At 39.9% G+C, this 25,286-nt stretch overlaps 1 protein-coding gene across 1 annotated transcript in view; it reads right to left on the reverse strand.

Moving 5' to 3' along the window:
* The window catches only part of SGCD (sarcoglycan delta), a 292,141-nt gene that overhangs the window by 256,625 nt on the left and 10,230 nt on the right, over positions 1–25,286 (reverse strand). Inside the window, exon 2 of the mRNA XM_084884490.1 lies at positions 13,807–13,995. Within this exon, the coding sequence (XP_084740616.1) occupies positions 13,807–13,995 (189 nt within the window). The remainder of the gene's footprint in view (positions 1–13,806; positions 13,996–25,286) is intronic.

Here is a 25,286-nt window from a genome sequence, read left to right on the forward strand (position 1 = left end):
ATTCCTTTAAAAGGGAGCTTATGACTCTAGGCTGAATTTTAGCAACTGAATAATCTTCTCTTTGTAAGGCAACTCTCCAAATGTTCAAGTTGACAATAATAATCACAAGCATTTTCTGGGTTATCTCTAATCTTCAGCAAATGAGTGAGCAAGGCTCGAAAAAGTGGTTACTTTGCCAATATCACCTGGCTCCTCAGTAGCAGAGCTGAGTGTGAACCCAGCCTATGGTCTATAAAGTACCTTAAAGCACCCTGCCCCTCTATAACATCTCATTTTATCACATATTAGACTTCTTCCAAAGCATCAGTTGAAACAAGGCTGCAGAACAACTCTGAACAATGAGTGTGATGGCACATGAGCCAAGAAGCTGGGCAGTCTGCACTGGGAGGATTTGTTCTAACATAAGTAAGTCTGCTGGTTGTGAGGCCTCTTCATCTCCCTAAGTTCAATAAGGGATTCACACCATATGAGAGAGGGGTTCATTATAAAACACAAAGACAATGTCTCAATAAATGGGGTGGGAGCCATACCACCTGGTGGGAATATATGGGCATTTAAAAAGTGTTGGGAATCAGTGCATCTTGGGGATCCTCCAGATCTGCAGATTCTTCATGTGCCCTGTGGTTGACTATTTGAACTGTCCTAATAATGTCACAAGCATGAGGACTTGGGGCTCCGAGGAAAAAAGACGGTGATGTCTCAGCCTGTGGAGTATCATGGGAGGATGATGGCACAGTTGTTAGGAGTTCTGGGTTCAGCTAGGCTTCGCATCCCAGCTCTGTCACTCACTGCAAACCTGGGAAAGTGACAGGACCTCTCTTCTAAGCCTCAGTTTCCCCATTGGGAGAAAGGAGATAAATATAGGATCCATCTCCTAAGACTCCTATAGGGATGGAATAATATAGCCAATGCTCAGTGCTTAGTAGCATGCCTGGCACAGAATAAGCTCTCAATACATGTCATCCTACTAATGACAATCATCTATTTTCAAATCCTGCAGTTAATGTACCTGAAAGTGGCCAAATACTATTTTGTGCCAATGAAGAATGCAAAATACTTATTATAAACAAGCTTCCTTTTTCTAATGCAGAAAGTATTTGTAGTAAGTGTGGGGAATTACAATATGTATTATCTTTATAGATGGAATCCCCAATCCAACCAAATGTAGCCAAATGGTCCTTAAAGAAAGCAACCATCATGACACAATCTTACTGCTTTTCTACTTAGGGTTTTCTTTTTACCTTTTTTATTTATTTATTTATTTATTTTAATCCTATGAGTGTCACGTAAATACATTCTCCTCGCAAAATGATCGATAGAATGTGGTAACAAGGCAAAGTCATGCTTCACTGGCCTTTCCCACCTGACTCACCACCCTCACCCCCCAAAACACCTAACTGCACCCCCTGAGGAAATTTTCAGATTTCCTAGGGATCCACAGACAGTGTTCTTTAGATTGCCATCATCTCTTTTTCCTTTGTCTTCCTCTGTTCCGTTTCACTTTTGGTATCTGTGCAATCATTTTGTCTAGAAAGCCCCCCTCTTTGTGCCAAATCATTCCTTCATACATTCCTCCTACAGCACCCACTTACCATAGCGGCGTTTTTACATTTGTTTGTTTCATCGTATGATTCCTTCCTGTCTCCCCATTATACAGCAAGCTCCACGAGGAAGGGACTGCATTTACTTTTGCTCACTATTGTACTTCCAACGCCTGGCACCGTACTTGGCTCACAGGAAGAGCTCAATAAACATTTGTTGAGTAAATGACTGAGTAATTCATTCATTAGGCTGTCACCAGATAGTAACTAGAGTAACAAAAGATTGAAGAGTGGAGAATTTCATTTGGAACCATTCACCTGGACCAGAAAATTATTTTTCAAAGAAAAACGACAAAAGTCGGAAAGAAGCACAGGGCTGTACGCCAGTGAATAAACAAGGCACAGATAATCCCAGCCCTCATGAAACCCTCCTTGCCAAGAAACACAATACAGGTTTCAGTGGAGAACATCAAAAATTCCTTATGTGAACCATAAAGCATTCATTTCTAAAACAGCAGCAACCAATCACGTATGGCATGAAGATGATTTGACTCAGTGAGAGACTGAGGAATCCAAATGATTATTTCTCTCTATCTTTGGATTTTAGTGAAAGTATTTCCTTTTTTTTAAATCTTGGAATTAAGAAATTTATTAGAAAAAGAAAACAAGCTTGCATAACATGGCTGATTACAGTCTTGTGCATAAATAGTGGAAACTCCCTGATATTGGCCAATCTAAATTTGATGGCCAGATAAGAAGGTGCTGCATCTTTTACCATATATTCAATGAACACTGGCTTCCTGACTTACTTGAGTCTGCCAAATGAAAATGTTGTCAAGGTCTACTGCCCTTGTTCATTCCTATTTATTCTAAACTTGGGAGGTTGACGGTAGTACTTATTGGGCATGAAACTTTAAGCAGATCACTGAGCCTCAGCTGCTCCTTCAATCAAAAGGGTGAAATTAAATGATCCTAGACATGTCTTTCCCATTGGGATGTTTGTAAAGAATCACACAGAATGCAGTAGATGTGAACAGGTTTTCTAAGGTGCAGAGAATCTTTACAAGCACAACAATGCTACGAGGGAAGAATAGAGTTCTGTGGTTTTATTATTATTATTATTTTTATTTTGTTTCTTGGAATACAGAAAGCACCAAAAAATACCTATTGTGATAAAATGATGATTACGTCGACATGGTGACAATGACTTCATGGAACTTTTTATTGCTAGTGTTTGACACATCAGTGCTCCATCGGGAGCATCTGCTCATACTGTGTACTTGGTAAGTGGGTATTAAATGGCTCCATATTCTATGGTAGTAATTCCTTCTGAAAAAGGCTTAAACTGACATTAGCTTCCCTCTGTACTCATTCTTTATCAATAAACTCTTACTTACAAAACACCTACTATTAGAAAATCAAGTTTTAAGAGGTGGTAAGTTTTCCACATAATAAAGGTTATTGATAATTAAAAGCTAACCAAAATTCATAATTTTATCTGCATAAGCATTTTAGTTTCCATGAAACAGAAAAGCTGTGCTCCTACCTGAGAGTTTCTTTCTGTTCATCTATCAAAGCAACAAGTAGACCATTCACCCTGGCTTGGTAAAGGCAGAAAAGTAATTCAAAAAGCAACCAAACCATGATTTTTATAACACAGGTGCCAGTTATGTAGTTAGTATGGCTCCTTAAAGTATTCATAAGACTAAAACTGCTTGAGGGTTCACTAGTACTGAAGTAGTTTTAAAATGCCATTCCTTAGGACTCCTGGTTACACCCTGATGATCACTGCCATGGAACGTTACTCAATAAATGCATGACTAATTATGACATAATTATTTCATTGTTTTTGACAGTAATCATCTTCAGAGCAAGTCAAGAGCATAAACATTCAAGTTAGACACATCTGGGTCTGGATCCTGATTCTTATTAGCTGGAGAAGTTGGGAAGTTTAAGCAAGTTCTCTGCACTTCAGTTTCCTCAAAGATAAGGGGGAGATAATAGTACACACCCCCTCACAGGGTCATTGAGGAATACGAGAGAGAACACAGGGACTTAGCATTGTGCTCAATACAAGGCGTGGCGTTTGTATGGTTAATAGCAATTCTTGTTACTACCATGGTACATTGTACTTTCCAAAGATTACTGCAACACTACCTCTGTATTATTTCCCTGAGGCTTCCCTAACAAATTACTACAAAATTGATGGCTTAAAACAACAGAAATTTATTCTCTCAGAGTTCTGGAAACCAGAGGTCTGAAATTAAGGTGTCAGTGGGGCCACACTTCCTTGGAAGCTCTGGAGGAGAAGCTGGCATTGCTTGTGGGTAAAATTCTCCAATGTCCACCTCTATGGTCACACTGCCTGCCTCTTCTCTGTCAAATCTTCCTCTGCCTGACTAATAAAAACAGTTGTCATTGGACTTAGGGCCCAACTAGATAATGCAGGATGATTTCCTCACCTCAAAACCCTAAATTTAGATAAGGCATGTATGGCAACATGCACAGGTACCAGGGATTAAGAGGATTAAAGCCAAGGATTTATCTTTTAGGGGACCACCATTTGACCCACTATCATTTCCCATCCTACATTCTTTCTTTTTAAAATAATTTTTATTGGTTTTTAGAGAGAGTGGAAGGGAAAGGGAAAGAGAGAAACATTAATGTGTAATCAGTTGCCTCATGCACACCCCCTACCAGGAATCAAGCCCAAAACCCTAGAGTGTGCTCTTATCAGGAAGCAAACTGGCACCCTTTCCATGCATGGGACAATGCCAACCAACTGAGCTACACTGGCCATTACCCATCCTATATTCTTCTCTAGAAACTTAAATGTCCCCGTGCACAGGTGAAGTTTCAGTGCCATCCTTGTGAATCCAGTCAGGATTCTGTGTCTGCCTTGACCAGCAGAGTAAAATGGAAATGAGGCCACCTGACTTCTGAGTCTGGGTCATAACAGCATGCTGTATGTCTACCGCTTAAGTGCAACACATTCTGGAGCCTAGCTACCATGCAGACAGGAAGCCCAAATTGGCCCATGGAGGGGCCATGTGTAGGTGTTCCGTCTTGCTGAGGTCCCAGCTCACGGCCAGCATCAACCACCCACACAAGTAAGTAAAAACACCTCAAGAAGACTCCAGCTCCTGATGTTGAGACAACCTCAGCCTTGGAGTCACCACAGCTCAAGGGCTAGAGAGACCTCAGGGGACTCAGAAGCCCATTGAGTTCTGCCCAGATTGGAGATTCCTAAGCAAAACACATTACTGCTGTTCTACTAAGCCACTGATTTTCGGGGTGGTTTGTTGTGTAGCACTAGATAATGAGATGGGTATTCATTAAATAACTGAATAGATAAAAATTTAAAAAGGCACAATCAGATGTATTTTCTGGCATTTAGCATCTTGGATTTTTGTCTAATTAAATATAGTGCAAGCAAACAAACATACACAAATAAACTTCTAGAGAAAAATGTGATTCAATCTCTCTTACTCTGAATTGAAGAGTATGGAAAGATGAAACAATTAGACAGAGAAACTATTTGAGCTGTTCCAAACTGCATATGTTACATATCGGTAGAATCAGACTCAGAAATGGTCCCTGGCCCTCCTCCCTGTCAGTACAACTCTTCACATTACAAAATACCACCTTGCTCCTCACGGGCAAGACGAAAAATCACTCATAGTTTCACATATGTTATTTGGACCATCTGTTCATCAGATGATAAGAAACTTTATTCTCCTCTTTCTGTTAAATTATCTTGGTTGCTTTCCTACCTTAATCCCATGGTTCCGGGTCTTAAAAACTGTCTGAAGCACAGATAGGAAAGGCAGAAATTGCAATATGGAGAGGTATGAAAAACATCTTTGTTCAAGAGCATAGCACACCCTCTAAGACCTAGCTAAGAGATGGGCCAGGAGAGTCTAGACCTGCCTGATAACCGACAACTTGGTGCAATGATGGAAATGTGTTGTGTCTGCTCAGATAGCTGCTGAATGTGTATGATGTGGCTGGTGTCACAGAGGCACCACCTTTTTACATTATTCTCTTTCAATTTCATATTGAACAGTGAGTTCTAGACCAAGTATTTACAAAGCCAACTTGACTTAGAAATCCTAACTAATGATTCTCAGGCCAGCCAACTGACCTGAAACCTCCTCTTATTTCCTGGGTTTCTTTCTGCAGCCTGCATAATCCCCCAGCTGCTGGGGAAGGGCTGGCTCTCATGATAATGTGACCCTTGGGATTTGGAAATTCTCTCCTATGACAGCTTAATGTCTCAGAGGAAACAGATCCCCCAAACGTGGTCACAACTTCCAATTTCTGAGAGTTGTTCAGAGTTCACAGCCACAGCATGACCGATTAGACCTTAAAATTCCATGAGTGAGCGGCTATGTGTGATGCATGAAGACAGCAGTACTTCCAGGGAGATTTTCTGACATGCTTTATTTTTCTCAATTCTAGATGCATAAAAAGAATTCTGAGTGCATGAAGACTGTAATAGTGGCAAAGGTCAGGAATATGATCCAGATGACAGGCTGGGTTGCACAGTAATTTGTTTATAATTGGATCTTCAGCTTCCCAGGGTGACCTATCATGAGTACAATTTGCATCCTGTTTGACTTGACCAGTGTCAGCTCCCTTCCTCTCCCCACCCCTGCCTCCTTATTGTCTCTCCAGGGCCCGGGGCTCTCAATACTGGAACCACAGTGTCTGAGGCTCTGTGACCAAGTTTAAATCACCACTCTCAGGCTACAATCATGGTGCTTTCTTTGCTCTAAACACCCTCACAAGGCCTTATCCATCCTTCCAGACTCAACTTAAGAAGTCTTCCAGGTCTGGCTGATTTCTTCTTCATACTCCCTTAAAATATTTGTCATTTTTTGGAACACATTAAAATTATACATGTATTTTTTTTCTTCCTAACAATTATGATCTATCAAAGAATAGGATTTTCTTTATTATAATCTTTAGTGTCCATACCAAACACAGGGTATTGCACAAATAGTGTGCTTAAGAAATACTGACTGAATTGAAGCAAATTTGCCCAATAGATTATATAAGTGTGTGGCAAGCATGGTGTACAGCATTTTGCAGCAATGACAGTGACCAAAATCATCCTTAATGATTTGCATTCATGCAAAGGCATAAAACACAGTGAGTTTCAAACCAAACTGGACATTGCAGAGCGCTATCCCAGGACTGCTCATGGAACAGAATAATTTTCTCTTTTGTTTTTCTGCAATTTTCATGATGCCTTAAAAAAAATACCATTGTGGTGATTTTCCAGGTTCATGAATATGAGCTAATTGATGAGAAGCAACCACAGAAGTCAAAGCGCGGAGGGATGGAACCATGATGTTCTCAATATGGGAGGCCTTGTTATGCTCCCGAGTGAAGGTGGCATCTGGGCCAAAGTGGATGCTACCTTCACACACAATATATTCATTAACTGCATCAAACAAAAAGTACAATTAAAGCCAATATCATTTTCTCTCATTTGCTAAGCAAATCTGTATTAAAGAAGATGATGTCTCCTGCTTCTATGCTATTTCACACTCCACTATTATCTTCCTTTTCTCATGTCAGTAACATGTAGCATGTAGTTGATACACAGGATGGAGTATCTATATTAAAAATCCTTTTCATAATTAAATTCAAGCACTCATCTCATTTATGACCCACCTACCCCAATAAATCCACTAATACATCATTTTAAGAGCACTATAAAGCTCTATGAGTCCATCTTCACAAGTATTGATGTAAAGTGACTGCCTTTTCATATTTTTTGTCATTCGTTTATTCAATAAACACTCTAAGTATCTGCTGTGTGCTAATAAGCAAGGTGCTTAAAGCTGTAGATTCAATGGTGAATAGTATAAGGTGATTGTCTTCTGGAACTCACAGATGACTAGGAGAAGCTGCCAGGCAAAGAAATGCAGTACTACATGCAGCCAGCTCCTCATCCCACTACCACTGCATGGCACCAGGTTCAGCAAAACACAAAATGCCAGCTAAACTGAGGGCACTTTGAAGACTAAATGAGAAGAGAAAAGCTTAAAAAGGACAATGTTTATAGAAAATCAAATGTGGACACTATTTGCGAGGGAGTCTGTGGATACTACTTGCAAATGACCTCTTTCCTGGGAAGAAAATCCTGGCTGGCTGCTCAAAGAGCAGGACTCTCAGAACCACATGGCTTCATCCTCCTAGGCTGCAGCTAATGGCCTCTCACTGGGTCTGTGGTTAGTCAAGCAAGCTACACTGTGATGTGGGCCAATGCACCTGGGTAACAGGAGACTGGGACCACGAGAGGTGAGAGCTGGAATGGAAAGGTCATCATTCAGGGAAGGTCAAAGGCAGCTAGATGCATGCTGCCGTTGAAAGGAAGAAGAAAACCTGAGTAGACACAGGGAGCTCATCAGTAGGACAGTGAGGATATAGGTGTCCTGGCCTTCAAGCAGAAAAGAATGTTCCAGGCCAAGATTAATGCCCCGTGGTCCCGGAAAGCCAGAGGGTGGACATCCCCAAGGAGCCTTGGTTCCTGACATGCTCCAGGTCCCAGGCTTCCATGCCCTATGCTCCCATGACAGCCCTCTCCCCTGCCTTGGCATGGGCACTCTCACTCCCCTCTACTTGAGTTAGTTTGACGGGTCACAATACCTTGAGCCTTCCCCAAACAGACACTGAGTAACTGTCTGGAGCTGCGGAACACACTGGTCATTCCCTCTGGCTTTTACTGCTTTACAATGTGTCTAATTTACAAGTATTAGAATGCCTTCCTCTGACCCTCAGCGGATCTTCATCTCACTGCAGGGTAAATAAATCATGTCTTTGACACTGCACTGAACAAATCCAATTTGTCTTCATGAAAAATCACCCTTGGAAAATGGGCAGTGTTGTGTCCTGATCAAGAGCCTGGGCTCTGGGGTCAGACTCCCTGTGACCGGATCCCCGTTTCATGGCTCCTGCAGCATGACCTTGGGTGAGTGGCTGCACTTCTCTAAGCCTCTGCTTCCCCATCTGTAAAATGCGTGTACCCGGTGGGGGTTTTATGAGGGTTATATGGAAAATTATAAAGTAAGTTCTATAGAAGCTTTTCTAAAACAAGTGGACATTCAGTTTTTACATAATCACCAGTTCAATGGTTTGAATTTTGTCATTCTGATGAAGAAAAGAGGAATAGAAGTTAGGGGATCTATGAAGTACAGGTATAGACTGCTACACTTTACTGAGGAACTACCATGTGCCCGACACTGACCAGATACTTGACATCCATTATTTGATGTGTGTGGTCTGCACAAAGGCAACTGACAACACACGGAAAGCCACCCGAACACCAGGCACTAGGTTGGGGCTACAAAGTGAAGAGAACACAATGCCTGCTCCTGAGAAGTTCCTAGGATGGCTGAGGTGCTGACACCGGGTCAGGCAACCTTGCTATCTATCTACTTTGCTTCAATCCTGGGCAAAATGAGGATTTCCAATGAGGTGACTGCTCAGGTTCCTATTTCATCTACAACAAATGATTTCACACCCATTGGGCTAAAAGATCAGGCCAACTATTGATAGTTCCCACGCCTTTCAAGTTTTGCCAAATATTAACCACTTGTACTAAATGATATGGATGATCAATACTATAGTATTTGGGGAGGTCTTTGAGGTCAAGTTCTTTGGACTGGGCTGCCAGAATGTATTGGCAGAAGCAGAAGCCCTTCACAGAGTGAACTGTCACTCCGTCAAGGCAGAGCCCCAAGACTAAACCAGAGTGTTCTAACAGGAAGATGCCTTCCAGTCTTAAAGGACACCTAGGTCAACACACTCATTTCTATACTGAGCCCCAGCGAACAAGGTGATGTGGTTCATGGCTGCCTTGGCATCCGGCTCCCTGACACTCATGCTAGGGCGTTCTGCACTGCCCACAATTTATCCAACTGGCTAACAGACAGTAGAAATACTGCTGAGATTCAAATCTCTACTGTACCATGTTAGAGCTGTGAGATCTCAAATCAAGTCACTGAGCCTCTCTCCTGCCTTGTGAAGTTGGTATCATAACAGTGCCTATCTGCATAAGGATTAGGTTTGATAATGCTTATTAATTGCAATAGCATAGTGCCTGACACAAAATGAGCCTTCAATAACTGATGACGATGATGGTAGCAAATACTCCACAGAAAGCAACTCTATGTGCCAAGCTCCATTTCAAGCACTTTGCACTCATTACCTCATTTACATTTTACATCCATCCTATGAATAGGTAGGTGTTGCTATTACTCCCAGGAGATTGCAGCGCAGAGAGGTTGAGAAACTTGCCAAAGTGGCAGAAAGCAAGTTTGTAGCTAGAACATCTGTCTCCCGAGTCTGAGCCCTTAACCACTACGCTGTGGTGTAGGCTGGCTCGTGACTTTCTGTTGACAACTTTTGAGTCTTCCTCTGCATCAGAGGCTGCTATAAATGCTTATCAGGAATTAGCTGACAGTTATCACTCCAACCTAAGACCCAGATATTAATATTAAGTTTATATTAAATGTTCACGTTAACAGAACAAGATGATAAAACAGAAGGTGGAGACAGTGGAAAGACAGAAATCATCATTTCCTGGGCAAGGAGCGGTGAGAGAAGGACTGGACATTCAGAACCACCAGGAAACTACTCGAGGCAGGACATGTCTGTGGATTCTTCAGGTGGAAATACATTTGTGATTGGATGACACAGGTGGGCAATAAAGACAATGGATGATTTGGGCAGCTTCAGAGTTTAGCTGAGGAGCCAGACCATTGTGGCAATTAGGGGGAAGGGTACAGTGTGGTGGGAAGGCTTGGGCTAAGTCAAGCACAGTTCTTTTACTTACTCGCTGCATATCTTCCAGGAAGTCAACCACTTCTCTGAGCCCTGTGTTTCCTTTTATTACCATGGAGATAATAATCGCTAATCTTAGAGTTGTTTTGACATTTATATGGGATATTTTAAATACCAAGCACAGTGACCAGCACAGAACAGACATATAATAAATATTAGTTCCTCTGTATAGCACAGATTGTGATGAACTAGGATGGACTGATTTATAGGTGTTTACAATATAAGTAAACCGCACACTCCCCCACATGGGGGAAAACTGAGCAGAAGAGTGTAACCTTGCTCTCCTGCCTCAAAAGGAACACTACAATATCCTGTTAGAGCAGAGGAGGACAACCTCATTTTTCTTCAGACTTACATCTGGGACAAAGAAAACTTAGTTGGATGTTTGTCCAGACGGTTATAACAAAAGGATTCTTCCAGCATACATCCTTGGGGATAGTATGGAATGCAAGCCAGACGACAGAACATTCTGGATATCCAATCTTGGGTACATTGCCAAGTCCTCACAAATACAGTCAGATGACATCATTCTCTTGGTTTATTGTTACTCAGAGGGTTTGACTATAGAGTGAGCCTTCCCAAGTCCCAAACTATTGAATACTCCAGATGTACAGAATGATCACTCTTTCCTATTGGCAATATTTTTAAGTCCCCGCTGAAAACGCCGGACTATCATCTCATTGTTTTCCTTTGCTCTCTCAACCCCACATGCTCCAACATAACACTGGTTAATACCTCCTTCATTTTTAAGATCTTCATGGTCAGGAAATGATTATTTGTGGAATAGAATTATAACCCTAAAAGGATATGCTTTACACTGTGATGGATGGGAACATATGCTCTGAAGTTTCAGGGAAAGATCAATTTTCTGACAATTCAGCTCTATTTGCACAAATGCATTACTGTTATAAAGCACCAATTATGGCTAATAAAGGCATCATTCTCACCCCAGTAAGTACTTGGTTTGGTAAAGCTCTGAAAACTCTCAACTTTGGCAATCAATTTCCTTAACTATGGGAAATAGCCTATTTCATATAGATTATTACTTTAATGTCGTATTACTCCCTAAGTTCACACACTCTCAGAATGAATTGTCACTCAATTTACATTCACATGGACCTCTCATTATTAGGCTGGCCAGATTAAACACACTTCAGGAGCCACATTAGTATAATATCACATTTATCAGCGTTTGAGTTCATATTCATCACACTCACTCCTAAATCTTTCAGGTTCTATAGATTAACTTCATGCCAACCTAGGTAAAAAATAACAAAAATAGCCTCAAATAGGGAGTTCAGGGCATACAGGAGTTTCAGCACAGCTCCAATGGGAAGGTAAGGCATTCTATTCTGGGTTTTTTTTTTTTGGGTCCCATGACCCACCATCTCGCCAGCTACAACCTGGGAGAATTCCAGAATATCTTCTATAATAATACCTCAGCTCCTACCTTCAACCAGTAATGGTCAGATGTGTCAATGCCATCCCTTTAAATGTCTTTTGAATTTTTATTGTCCATTCTCCTATCCTGCCTTCAGGCTTCCCTTATTTAATATGGTAATTGAGAAGCTTTTCCCTTTTACAAGTTTGTAAACTTCAAAATAAAAACACCACAGAACATGAACATCAACAACTGGCAATTATGGGCACAAAGACTTAAGAACAAGTGGACCCAGGATTTGGTCTTCAGAGCCCTAAACTCTGAGAAAATTCCCCCATTATATTGCATCTTCTCCTGAGCAAGTATGTAGACCACAAATCTGATCGCATCTCTCTCGTCTGATAAAAACCCTTCTCTGAATTCTCTTTGAGTATAAAGAAAGTAAGTCCAAGTTCAAAAAGTGTCTACTGCATCTGATTCAGAAACAGAAGTTAATGTGCTCTCCTAGTCCAGAGCAGATTACCTTGAACCCCTACAATCCCATGGACACTGACCCGTATCCTCTTCCAAAGTTCAAGTTGTAATATTATACCAAAGTCTTTCTCTGTTTTTCAATAAATTGAACTATTTTTTTCTTCTCAAGAAAGAAATGTGTAAAATCGAGGTAACTCTTTTTATCAGATAGTTTCCTAGTTTTAACGACCAGCACTAGAGTGAACCATTCTGAGGCCTGAATCAGTGTCTCTGATCTCGGTTTATAGGGTCCTAATTAAGTCCTAATTAAGCACCATGTAACGCTTGATTAGTGATGAATAAAGGAACTCAGAGAAAAATGCAGCCCTTGCCCTTCTCAAAGTTCACTCTGCCTGGGAAACACATGCAAAAATGATTATCCAGGGCGATATGTATAATAACAGATGCAGAAAAGGAGCTGAGGGACCCCAGGAAAGGTTTTGTGAGGCAGGGAGGACAGGAAAAGCAGCTTAAGCAGAAGTTACTGCCCAGGCCAGGGAGTGTGGCCATTCATAACATGTTAAGGATAAAAAGTACCTTGATCAATCAGAAAAGGCCTTTGTCCACTCTCCTATTTGGGAATGTCACATGAAAACCTGACTGCTCATTGCTTTATCAAACAAGATTTTTTTTTTTTTGTCAATCTAATTAGACTTTTGACATCACAAGAAAGGACTCTAATAACAGTTGATTGGTGCCCTCTACGCTCTCACTAATACATTACTTTGCTTGCTAGAATGGCCAGGAAATCTCTAGGAAAAACACAACACAAAAAACACACACTGAAGTTATTTATTATTTCTGAAGTTATTATTACCTCATAATAACTTCAGAAATAATTTTGCCAAGACTTTCTTTTAATTTGAACTTCAACCAGTAAATATTCAATCAGTAGAGTGGCCCTAAGTACCAACAGCAAATTTCCTTCAAAGCAGCATAAACATTAAGTTCTTAAAAAATGAAACATGGCTCTGTTCCTCTTATTTCCTCTCATCCAGTGGTGGCAAAGAGAATGCCCTCCCAAAAAAATCAAGGGACTCCTGATTAATCATAGTAATGTGCTACCACGTACAAACTCTTAAAATTCTTAGATAATCCCCAAAGTCTAATTTCCTCCCGATGTTCCAACCCTCTACCTCACAAATCCTTTCATAAGCATTACTAAAATTAGGGAAAACTTAACCCTTTGAATTTATCCTATATTTCCTCCTGCATCATTTTCTCAAAGTGCTTATAAACTACAAGAAACAGAATAGTTATCAGAATGAGCAAGCAAATACAGAGGGTCATACAGAAGATGATGCCTCTAAACTAGATAACCAGCCCCCGAGGAACTGTCAGGAGACATAAGTCCATCCTCCCATGTCATTTCATTTGAACAATTTTTTTTTAAACCAAGACACCAGGTTGCCGATCATTTTGAATCCTACGATCGCTGCTTTTCTATGTTCCTCCTCGCCCCACAGGTCCCTTTCCCACAAGGAGAGGTAAAGAAACTTGTGTGGTTTTACTTACGATTGTGAAGTTCATGACTTTGAGAATCCAGATGGTCATGGCCAAGTTGACCAGTATTAAAATCATCAGCAGCAGGACGAAGAAATACAGGCATCTTTTCCGCCAGCCGTAAATCCCCACTTTGTACACCTGTGGCCCCTCAGAGCTGGGCATGGTGCTCCGGTGGTGTGTGTACTGTTCCTGAGGCATCTGAAACAAATGAAGTGGGAGAGAAGCACTCACATTAAACTGCTGAGAGGGGAATGGGGGGAAGAAAGGGGGAAAAAAAAAAACAACTGATGGAGAGATATGGCTGGCTGCTGTCCGTACATTTCCACCCTCTGGACACTCTAAAAGTCTGCTTCCTCTGGGCAAAAGTGACTCCTCTGGACGTTTGCTTCAGCCCAGCCCTCTCCGTTCATGCAGCCATCTCTCATGATGTGTGTAGACTCCCACATCCACACGTATCCTGAGAGGGAAGGGACTCTAGGAAGCCATTCCCAAAGATCTCTTAGAATCCAACATCTTTGTGAGGGAGACACTCAAGATCTATTAAAGTCGTAGGGGTCAATTTGGAATTCGTCTGAGGAAATGAAATAACCCATCATATTACTGCAGTGCTGTGATAATAACATACAGGCAATTTATTTGGGGGATAATGACCTAAAATGCAATCATTCTTTAAAAAAAATTTTTTTTTATTGATATCAGAGAGGAAGGGAGAGGGAAAGAGAAGGATAAAAATATCAAGAATGAGAAAGAATCATCAACGGGCTGCCTCCAGCACAGCCCCTACTGAGTATTGAGTCTGAAACCCCGGATATGCCTTGACCAGAATCAAACCCAGGACCCAGCCAACACTATCCACTGAGCTAGACCTGCTAAGGCTCAAATGCAATAATTCTTAATTGCCAGAAAGTCAGTGGCAAAAGTAACAATTTTGATAATCTATCTATTCCAAAATTCAAAGTGCCCAAAATCTGATGGGCACTCAGATTAAACCTCACTGACCATGGAATATTTAACAATATGTTATAGCCTGTGCTTACATGCTTCCCTTGACAGAGAACTCACTACCATTAAATTTAGCCTTTAGGAGTCAGATAATTCTAATTTGTATCAATCAACTCATTTATTTAATAAACACAAAAGTAGTTCAAAGTCAAATAAAGTGTAAACATGTCTTCCAGGAGCTTGCAGGCTAATGGAAGAAATGAACTAGTTAAACAGTGATCACAGCAGAGTGAGATAAGTCAGAACAATATTTGCCAATAGTAAGTAATATGCCAACCTCCTTTAAAGTAAGAATGCTTTTCCAAATCCCTGCTATTGACACAAATTATCTTTTTACCAGCACTACTAATTAGGTGCCAACACAAATCTGAGTAAAATGATCACTTCCATAAAATGATAAAACCAAACCAAAGTTTAAATTAAATCTAAACAAAGCCACCAACATGTATCATTCAAAATGGGAAAGAACGGACTAATATAAGGGAAGGTGATTTGCTAAAACTAAAGTGCATAGTGTAATACCACGGACTCCAGCACAGCATCTAATGAGCATATCATCCCTCTGGCCATGAACCATTCCTCAGAGCCTCTACTAAGTTTCTCCATTCAAATTACCACACAACCTTTATCTGGGGATTATTACTCCATTTGGTCCTCAGGTAGGCACACTTCATTCCCTAAGAATAAGACCCCCATGATTATTTTCATCTTACTCAACCGCCGCAATTAAATTAGAGGCATGTGGTACCAGAGTGACCATGGTGACAAAGTGTGGGCCCCAAAATCACATCCTTGGTTATTAGGTCATTTTCCAGATAGTGCAGAATATGATTACTTTATAGTTTTCAGATAATCATTAAAATGGATGTGTAAAACCACCCCTCTTTACCCCCTAGAACTCCAGGCCTTGAGGCATTCCACTTAAAAAACTAAGCAAATTTTTACTTAGAGTTTTCTGACTTCTGTCTCATTTCTGAACATGACCCTAACACTGAAACCAGGCCCTAGTATGAGGCTATGTTTAAATATATATATGCCTGGAATGAATAAGTGAAGAAATAAATGTAAAATGATGAATGAATCAATGATTTCCCATCCACTGTGACATCTGCTGCTATTTGGGGATGCACAAAAGTTGAAGCCAAACACCAGGGAAGTTCTGATTTGTATCTTTGCAAACTTCCTCTGGAGGCTCCCAAAGCATGGTTTCCCAACTCAGCTGTGAGGTTCATGCTGCATAAAAATCTCTAGTTAGTAACTCAGCTCCTACAATTCTTTAGGTCAAGGCTGTATTAGAACAACATAGGAACACAAAATCATCACTTACTGGCCCTTTTACAAAGTTCAATGAGAAGAGGAAAAAAAATTCCATATGAGTCTGAAGGAAATTAAGTCTTGATTTTCTATGAAATTATATTCTATAAATTAAGGAAATGATCACAGATTCTTGGAATCATATCTGAAATGTTCTTTGATTCCAATCAACTAAGTTTATGAATAACCTGGTTTAAAAGTAGAGAAGCTGACCCACTTGTGCATGGCTACAGGGCATGTCTCACAAGAATAACAATCCCTGATTCTTGTGGGTATGGTGAATAGCAAGAAATTCTTCACACATGAGTGTCCAGAGCTAGACGTATCCCCCACACCAGCTGTCTTTCCTCTGACACTTGCCCCAACCAATGAGAGAATGACATAGCTTAGCTATAAAACAGAAATGCCATGTTCAATAAATATCTATAAGAGACTGGGGAGAGGGACGTTTAAATTTTTTTTTTCATACACAGGTTGTTAGAACTTGTCAGAATTCAGTGATTATTTCCACTATGGGTTCTCAATCCTGATGCCCACCAGAGACCTCTGAGGAGCTAACCAAAATCTCTATGCTCAAGTCAATTAAATAACAGTCACAATGGTCAGCATTTTTAAAAGTTCCCAAATGATCCTAAAGTGTAGACAAGGTTGCTTACCATTGGTGTAGAATAATGTCTCTCAATGCAGCAGGATTCAAAAGAAACTTCGAACAAATTCAAAATCTGAGCTCTGTGATGGAATTAGAACTGTTAAAAAGCTTGCCAGGTCATTTCAAGCATTTGGGACTTTTCTAAAATAAAAAAACATAAAATGGCCTTCTTTTATTCCCCACAGCCCAACCATTTTGAGACAAAAATCTCGAAACAACTCTAATCTAGCACATAAAACAGCAAGAGAGCAAGGATGAGGGATGACCCACTCTTGAGGCACCTCTGCAGAGAACCCTTGGACTCCTAGAAACCACTAATGTTGCTGACACATTTACTGACTTGCTGAGCTGCTCAATGCCCAGAAGGGAAGGTAGCTTCCTTTCAAGTCACTTAGCGAATTATAAGCTGAGCGGGGATCAGAACGCAGATTCTCTGATGCCTGATGCTGTGGTCTTTCCTATCTTTTGAGGGCTCCTCTTTCTCCACCACACTCCTTGCCTACTTACATGAGCTAAATGAAACAACAAACTCCAATCTGCAACTCTGTAATTAAGATAGATCACTTGACCCATCAATAGGTTATGGAACAGGGAAGGCAGTGAGCAATTTTCTAGGAATGACTGCAATAAGGAGCCTTGTCAGCCAAACATACTGTAATGGAAACATCTGTTGTCAATAACCCTGCCTGGAAAGGGACAATTTAGATATGCTGAGTACAGTAATTTTTCTAGTAACACACACACACACACACACACACACACACACACACACACACAACATGTGGTCATGTTAAAAATGTCAGAGGAAAGACAATCTTCAATCTGTATTTCTCTTTGATTCACAAGAAGTTTGCTGTCCAGAGAATGAAGTTGAAGTTTCAAGTCTTCCCTTGCTCAGGCCCTTTTTTGGCCCTGGGAGGGGCTATATTAATGCATTGCCAGCATTATACTTTAATTTTTGTTGTTGTTAATCCTCACCTGAGGATATTTTTTTCCATTAAATTTTTTTAGACAGAATGGAAGAGAAGGAGGGGAGAGGGAGATAAAGAGAAAAGAGAAAAAGACACACACACACACACACACACACTCACACACACGCACAGAAAAACATTGATATGAGAGCCGAAACAGCTACGGTGGACCCTTCTTCAACTTCCTTTTATGTTGCCCGACTTTGGACGAATTTCATGCTTTCTGGAGGTCTAACTAACAGGAAATTAAATTAGGGGTTCATATAGTTTGGGTGCAATGGTATATATATATATATATATATATATATATATATATATATATATATACTGTTTGCAGATACTTCCCTGTAGAAGTACATTATTGCAAGCTCCCTGGTATAGAAGTGTCTTTCAGGAATTATTTCATCCTTGGTGCCAACTCACCAAGCATGGTGTCATGAAGGTGCAGGACCAAAAGACACATTGGGATATAAACATCTCCTATAGTGGCCAGCACCAGAAATAGGTGGGTAGTAGAAAAGTCAAAAGCTGGTTATGTAAAATTTCAAAAGCAGGATTCAATCCTCAGTGACACCTAGTCAAAACAGAAATTCTCTCCTGTCAAGGTTATACTCAATTCAGCATATCCCATATAATAAAGATGTAATTTACAAATGGTTGTTACACCATGAGACGCAACAAATGACCTTGGATCATGGGACAACAAGAGGGTGGAGCAGTTAGCTACAAGTGGGTGGCAAAGAGCTACAGGAGGGGGCAGGGCAGCAAGCTATGAGGAAGGCTGAAGGGGGGAGCTACAGGAGGGCAGTGCAACAGGTATAGAGCTACTGGTGCACTGATTCACGCACAGGGCTACTAGTATAATTATAAATCACCACACCATTTTTCTTTTCTTTTTTTTAAATGGGACACAGAAAATAGAATTAATCAAAATTCTTGTGTTTGCAGGTCATGTGCACTGTGTCTTTATTTTGTATGTAAAGTTGAGTGCTTTATGTATCACAGCCATCTACATTTTAAAAAGAAAGTTCTATTGAAATGATGAATTTCAAAAAACAATGATCTTTTCCATTGTCTGTACAGAATGTGATAGTGCCCAATAGCTGTCATATGAAGAGACTAAGCAACCAAAAACTGTAGAAAAAGTATGCCAGTTAATTATTAATATTATTTTTTTCTGGATTTTATGATATGCCATCTTCTATAATTAATAATTTAAATTTCTTTCTCATTCCAAATAAATATTCATGTGTTTAACTTAAGATTGTACTCCTAATTCTTCAATTTTCTTTCCCCTTAAAACAGCCCTATATGTTGTTTAAGCTTCAGACTTCACAAAACTTGGATCCTCCTCTGGCCCCTCCCACAAGGGACCCAAGCATACACTGAAACCTCAGTGTAACACCACCACTGCCCAGCACTGCTTAGCTGAGCTGGATGGGAGGCTGGAAATAAAAACTCCAAGGTAGAAATGCAGCAAAAATGTGAAAGATGGCCAAGTGATTTTCCAGTGCAAGTGACTTTCAGACTTTGGAATGTATAAGCAACACTCCAGGGTATTGATTAAATGCAGACTCCCAGGCATTGCACCAAAAGATTCTAATTTAGTAAGTCTGGGTGCACCTCAGAAACCTGTATTTTTAACAAGCACCAGAAGTGATCCTGATAATAATGGCCCAGACACCATGCTTCCAGAACACAAATTTAGATCCATTACAGAAAAGTACCCTGGCTCATTTTTGCCTGTACTTCTGTTATTTTTCACTGGGTGACCCATCTTCTTCCCATATATACTTGGCCTTCTTTCAGATTTTTGCTGCATTTCTACCCTGGAGTTTTCATTTCCATCCTCCCCTTTCAGTAATATATTGAATATTATGCTCTTTGCAGCCTTTGGTGTCTTGGTTTTTTCAATGTGAACAGATCTTTCCTGCCATTAAAAAGATCTTAACTTACCTTTATTACCCTCTCTACCTCTTACTTACTTTTACTCTCATTGATGCCCTAGCAATCTCTAAAAATTTCATATTCTTATCCATCCACCTAAATTAACCACTAAAAATCACTAGTGATGACCCTGATCAGAATTCAATGAACTTTTCTTAATGTCCATTTTTCTTGGACTTTCTGAAGTTTTTAAAAATATATATATATTGATTTCAGAGAGCAAGGGAGAGGGAGAGAGAGAGAGAAACATTAATGATGAGAGAATCATTGATCGGGTGCCTCCTCCACGCCCCATACCCATATTGGGGATTGAGCCCACAACTCGGGCATGTGCCCTTGACCATAATTGAACCTTGGACCCTCAGTCTGAAGGCCAATGCTCTATCCACTGAGCCAAACCAGCAAGGGCCTTTCTGAAGTATTGGATCTTGCCAACTTCTCCCTTCCATCTGGAAAGTTTGTCCTTTGGCATTGATGACAATGTAGGTCCATGGTTTCTTGTTTATTTCAGCGATTACTATCTGCTTTTCCAACCTCCCCCCACCCCCCTGCTTCTTTCTTCCAAGTTCACATTAAGACTTAGTGTTATCTCTCATCTTGGAGACAATGTTCAGGGCCATGGTTTCATTGTGTGCTTCTATGATAACAAAACTCATCTTACCATTTGAATTCTCATTTCCATCTCAAACTGGACCTGTCTAAATATCTCTCATCCATATACTCCTTCATCAAATAATTACTGATCATTGGTCAAATTCTACTTATTGGGCAAAGGGTCTCAAGATATCACAAATAATTAGAATTACACTGCATTTATGAAGCTCATAGCCATGGCAGTAGGGGAAAATTAATAGTAAATGCATAAAGAGACCACATGAATGCTGTGAAGTGTTTTCACTGCAATATATCCGATAATGTTAAAGAGAACATCAGAGGATGAAAGATATTTTATAGACTCATCAACAGAGAACTCTCTGAGGATGTAACATTTAAGCTGAGACTTGAAGGATAAAAAAAAGACATTGAGGTGAAGCCTGGGATGAAAACAAATTCCAGACAGAGGAAATAAAGCAAAGTCCACATTGTGGACAAGGTCTGTGTGACTGTCTGTGGTGAGTAAAGTGAAAACGGGCACGAGATGAGGCTGAAAAAGTTGGCTTGGAGCCAGATGATGCTGGACCTTTGAGACCAGGGTACAAAAACAGAACCAGTTTTTGAAAAGTTTATGAAAATCCTTGGCAGAATTTGAAACAAGGGAGTGATAACCTGATTTATAATAGTAACAGCACCTAGACCAGAACAGGTGAGGAATAAATATATGTTGTTTAATGGCATTCAGTAGACTTTTTCCATCCTCTACACCGATCATACATTAAAACACTCCCAAAAGTTAAAAAATTCGGCAAAATTATTCTTAACTAGTATAACATGCCCTTGTAGGAAGCCTACTTGCATCTGTGGGGATTTATCAGACATGTGGATATTAAAAAGGAGTCCATCTACTCAAACACAGTCTTTTCTTGAGAATGATAAGACAGAAAGTGCTTTCCATCAGATTTTGGGAATAATTTTACATTGTTACCCAACATATTTTACAGTCACATGGTCATCTCTCTGAATATATCCAAAAATTTACTAAGTATTTAGAACTTCTCTGAACACCAGGAGCACCTAAAAATGGTATGTATGAATATCTATCTATCTATCTATCTATCTATCTATTCATCTATCTTCTATTTACCTATCATCTATCTATCTATCTACCTACCTATCTTAGTATATACACTTGTTCAATAAATGAATAAAAATCAGGCCACTGCTGAACAGCAAAGCATATACTCCAGCAATAAGTAAACAGCTGTGAGATGAGAATCAAAGGAATGACAGCTTACACAACTCTCTCTTCAAAGGCACATGCAATCATACTGATGTTAAGGCTTAAATCCAAAGCATTACTCTACTCTTTCATGAGGCTATTTTCAGAGTTCACCTGTTTATCACCAAATCCAGTTGACTTAAAGATAATCTGTTTCTCCTACACAAAATGCAATAGCATTATATTTTTCAAAGAAGGAATATAGTGAAACTTACTGTTGCTTTGCTATTAAGTAGGGAACAAATACCAATAGTTCAAGTCAATTTCATAATAAACTCCACCTATAACAAATAGTTGCCAAATATAGTAGATGTGAGGTTTCAAAAAAAAAGTCATTCTGATGGGTGTACTATTAAAATATGATTTTGAGAGCCATAAATTCATTCAAATGTTCAAACCTGGGATCACATACCATTATGGAATCAAGGCCTAAGGCTAGCTTAATGTGAGAGCTTCAAGGAGAAGACCCACTCTGATGAACTGGACTTGTGAAGAACCTCCTTTTAGTCTGTGTGGCCTTGTTTCACCTCAGCCACTGCAACCACCACCCACCCCTTAGTGACCTTCTGATGCCTATGCAAGTTTTTCCTCATCAAAGCCCAACATCAGTCTTAGGAGCCACCAGAGGGATCTGCACAAATCTCACGATCATGTGAAGTCATCACCAGAATCCTTGAATTAGGCCCAGCCTCAGTGGTCCCGGACCCTGTGGCTGTTGCTCCTCTAATGAAGGAAGCTACATTACACATCTCGCTGAAGGCTCACCTACACTGAGCTTCAAAATGATGAGCACCATGTCTTTGACCTGTCTTTGAAATCCTAATGCAGAAACTGGCTTGATCTTACTTAAGTCATCATATATTTTCATACAGCGTGGGTTCCATTCCTTAGACTGGTTGGCACCAAACAGCAACTAGAAAACCTTGTATTGCCCCCTTTCCTACATTTCACCAGTTGATGTAAAAATGATGGAAGGTCTTTGGCAGAAACATACATGCTGTGATACTTGGTGCAGCTGAGCACATATGCTAGAATGATACTGTTAGAAGCCGTCCCTTTGTGTCTGCACTCAGTGTTTTTGTTTCTGCATCGTTCTTCTTCAGGACAATGAATGTTTTCCTCTTATTCCTCCAAAATAAGAGAGATATCTGGAAAAACAGTTCCAGCATGTATTATCAACATGTGCAAGAATGTGTTATGTTTTGAGGGATATTTTAAAAAGTACTCAGTATGCTTCTAAAGACACATCAAGGCCATCAAGTTTCCTGATATTTCTTTGGGGCCTGTAATATTGTTTGGGCTAAGATCCACTCTTCAAATTGGGTAGAGCTGAAGCAAGGAAGCACTGACAGGCATTTGACTAATGCTTACTTGCCTCTTTTACCCATTAGGCTTCACAATCCTTTTCCATAAGGGAACTTATGGGAGTGCCAATGAGTGTGATTCTATGTACAGTTACATAATAACATGAAAATGCATCTGGCCTTCAAGAAAATCTCCAATATTTCAACAGAAAAAATTATTTTGGACACCTACCATGTGCCGGGTACCATAGTATATCCTGGCAATACTTAGGTCTTCCCATGGATGAATAGGATATTTCTACCCTCATCAAGCCTGTGTTTAATAAGAGATATGAACAATAAATGTATAAATGGAAGAAACAATTAGAACTAAAGTGAGTGATTGGGAAGGAAACAAAGAAGGTTTTGTGACAGAGAACGGAGGGCAACCCACTCTGGTCACAAAAGGCCATTCTAACCAAGTGACAATTTAGGTGAGGCCTTGTAGTGGAATGAGTTTTCCAATAGAGGATAGACACAGCCAGTATTTGGCCTTAAAATAATGCTCAGGTTAAGCAGGATGGCTGGCAGGGATGGCTCTGAATGAGTCCAGAGGAAAGGATACAGGATGAGTTTGTAGACAGACTGCAGACCAATGATACCAAACCTTATAAGTGATGGCAAGGAGTAAAGAATTAATACTGCCAGACTAATAATAACTACGTACCTTATTTATAAATAAGACATGTAATACCAATATAGAAAGCTAGAGTTTATTGACGATGACGATGACGTATGTTAAATTTTCCAATGCATTTAAAAGCAAGTATGAATTAAATCACTGTATATGATTGAAACCAGTTCACATAAATAGCAGGCACAAGTTCCTTCACAGGGTCATTACAGTTTCTAGAGTTTGTTGTGGAGTCTGAGTCACTTTGGATTATCTTGGCATATAAATAGTTTTCCATTAGCCATGTTAATTTTGAGGTCTTTGATTTAAAACTATCCGCCTTCAAGAGTTGTTTTCATTCAGCCATCCATATAAAGCATTAGTCTTGGACTGCTGATGTTTGGCACAATTTATACAATTGTAACAAACTCATTACTTGTAGTTTTGATAGAATAATCAACAACCGTTTTTGTAAAATTCATAAAGAAAAGTAAATGCCTGTTTATGGGAAATGATCCAGAAATGGCATGTTCTATTTAAACAAACATTGGGATTTAAAAGTTAGCTATTTCTTATTTTATTTTGCCAATAATTTTTATATGCAAGTGTTGAAAAATTTTCACTGAAAAAATTAGACAAGTGCATGTATTTAAAAGAACCAAAGAGCGTACAGTTAAGAACATTCCTTTTTCATCCACACATTAAGCCCTCCTCCCAAAAGGCAACTACCAGCAGCTTTTTACTTATCCTTACAGAAATGCTAAGTACACACCATGGCCTAATTCAATATACACATTCAGTGCGTGCACCCATGTTTAAATTTTCTTTTTTACACAAACAAGAGCATATTTTATGCTCTTTATTCTTCCAAATATAACTTGGCCCACTTAATAACATAGTTTAGTGATAGTCCCTTAAAAACCTACAGAAATATACTTTTAAGTTAGTTTGAAATTGTCTGGATACATGATATTTAACTTAACCAACTCCTTAGTGATGAATATTGATGTTGTTTACAGTAATTTTCTGTTACCAATGTTTGTTCAAAGGGATAAATATTTATCAGGTATTACCCTGTTCTGGCACTAGGCGTTTGGCAGTGAAAAGACAGATTCCTGACTCATGGACCTTATATTCAAGTGGAAGATATGATAAACAAGCAAACAAACAGACACATAACTTTCTATACCTACTCTTGGGAGTAAGTTTTATGAAGACAAAAGTAAAGCTGGGCCGAGATCGGTTTGGCTCAGTGGATAGAGCGTCAGCCTGTGGACTGAAGGGTCCCAGGTTCGATTCCAGTCAAGGGCATGTATCTTGGTTGCGGGCACACTCCCAGTAGGGGGTGTGCAGGAGGCAGCTGATGGATGTTTCTCTCTCATCGATGTTTCTAGCTCTCTATCCCTCTCCCTTCCTCTCTGCAAAAAAAAAAAAAAAAAAAAAAAAAAAAAAAAAAAAAAAATCAATAAAAATATATTTTAAAAAAATTAAAGCTGGGTAAAGGGACAGACAGATGGTGGGGTGGGGGGAGGGGTTGCTCCAGTCCACAGGACCATCAGGGTAACCCTCTCTGTAGTAGAGAGATTTGAGGGGAAAACAACAACAATACACAAAAACACAAACAAGCAAGAGAGTAAAACATGAGGATGTAGGGAGAGAGAACTCCAGTCAGAAGAAACAGTAACTGCGGGGTAAAGGCCCTAGGGGGGGAGGGGTTCATTGGGCATGTTTAAAGGACAGTGTGGCTAGGGGGCGAGTATATGAAAATGAGTTG

This window comes from Pipistrellus hanaki, assembly GCF_964339955.1.
Source record: "Pipistrellus hanaki genome assembly, chromosome: 5".
Lineage (NCBI taxonomy): Eukaryota > Metazoa > Chordata > Mammalia > Chiroptera > Vespertilionidae > Pipistrellus > Pipistrellus hanaki.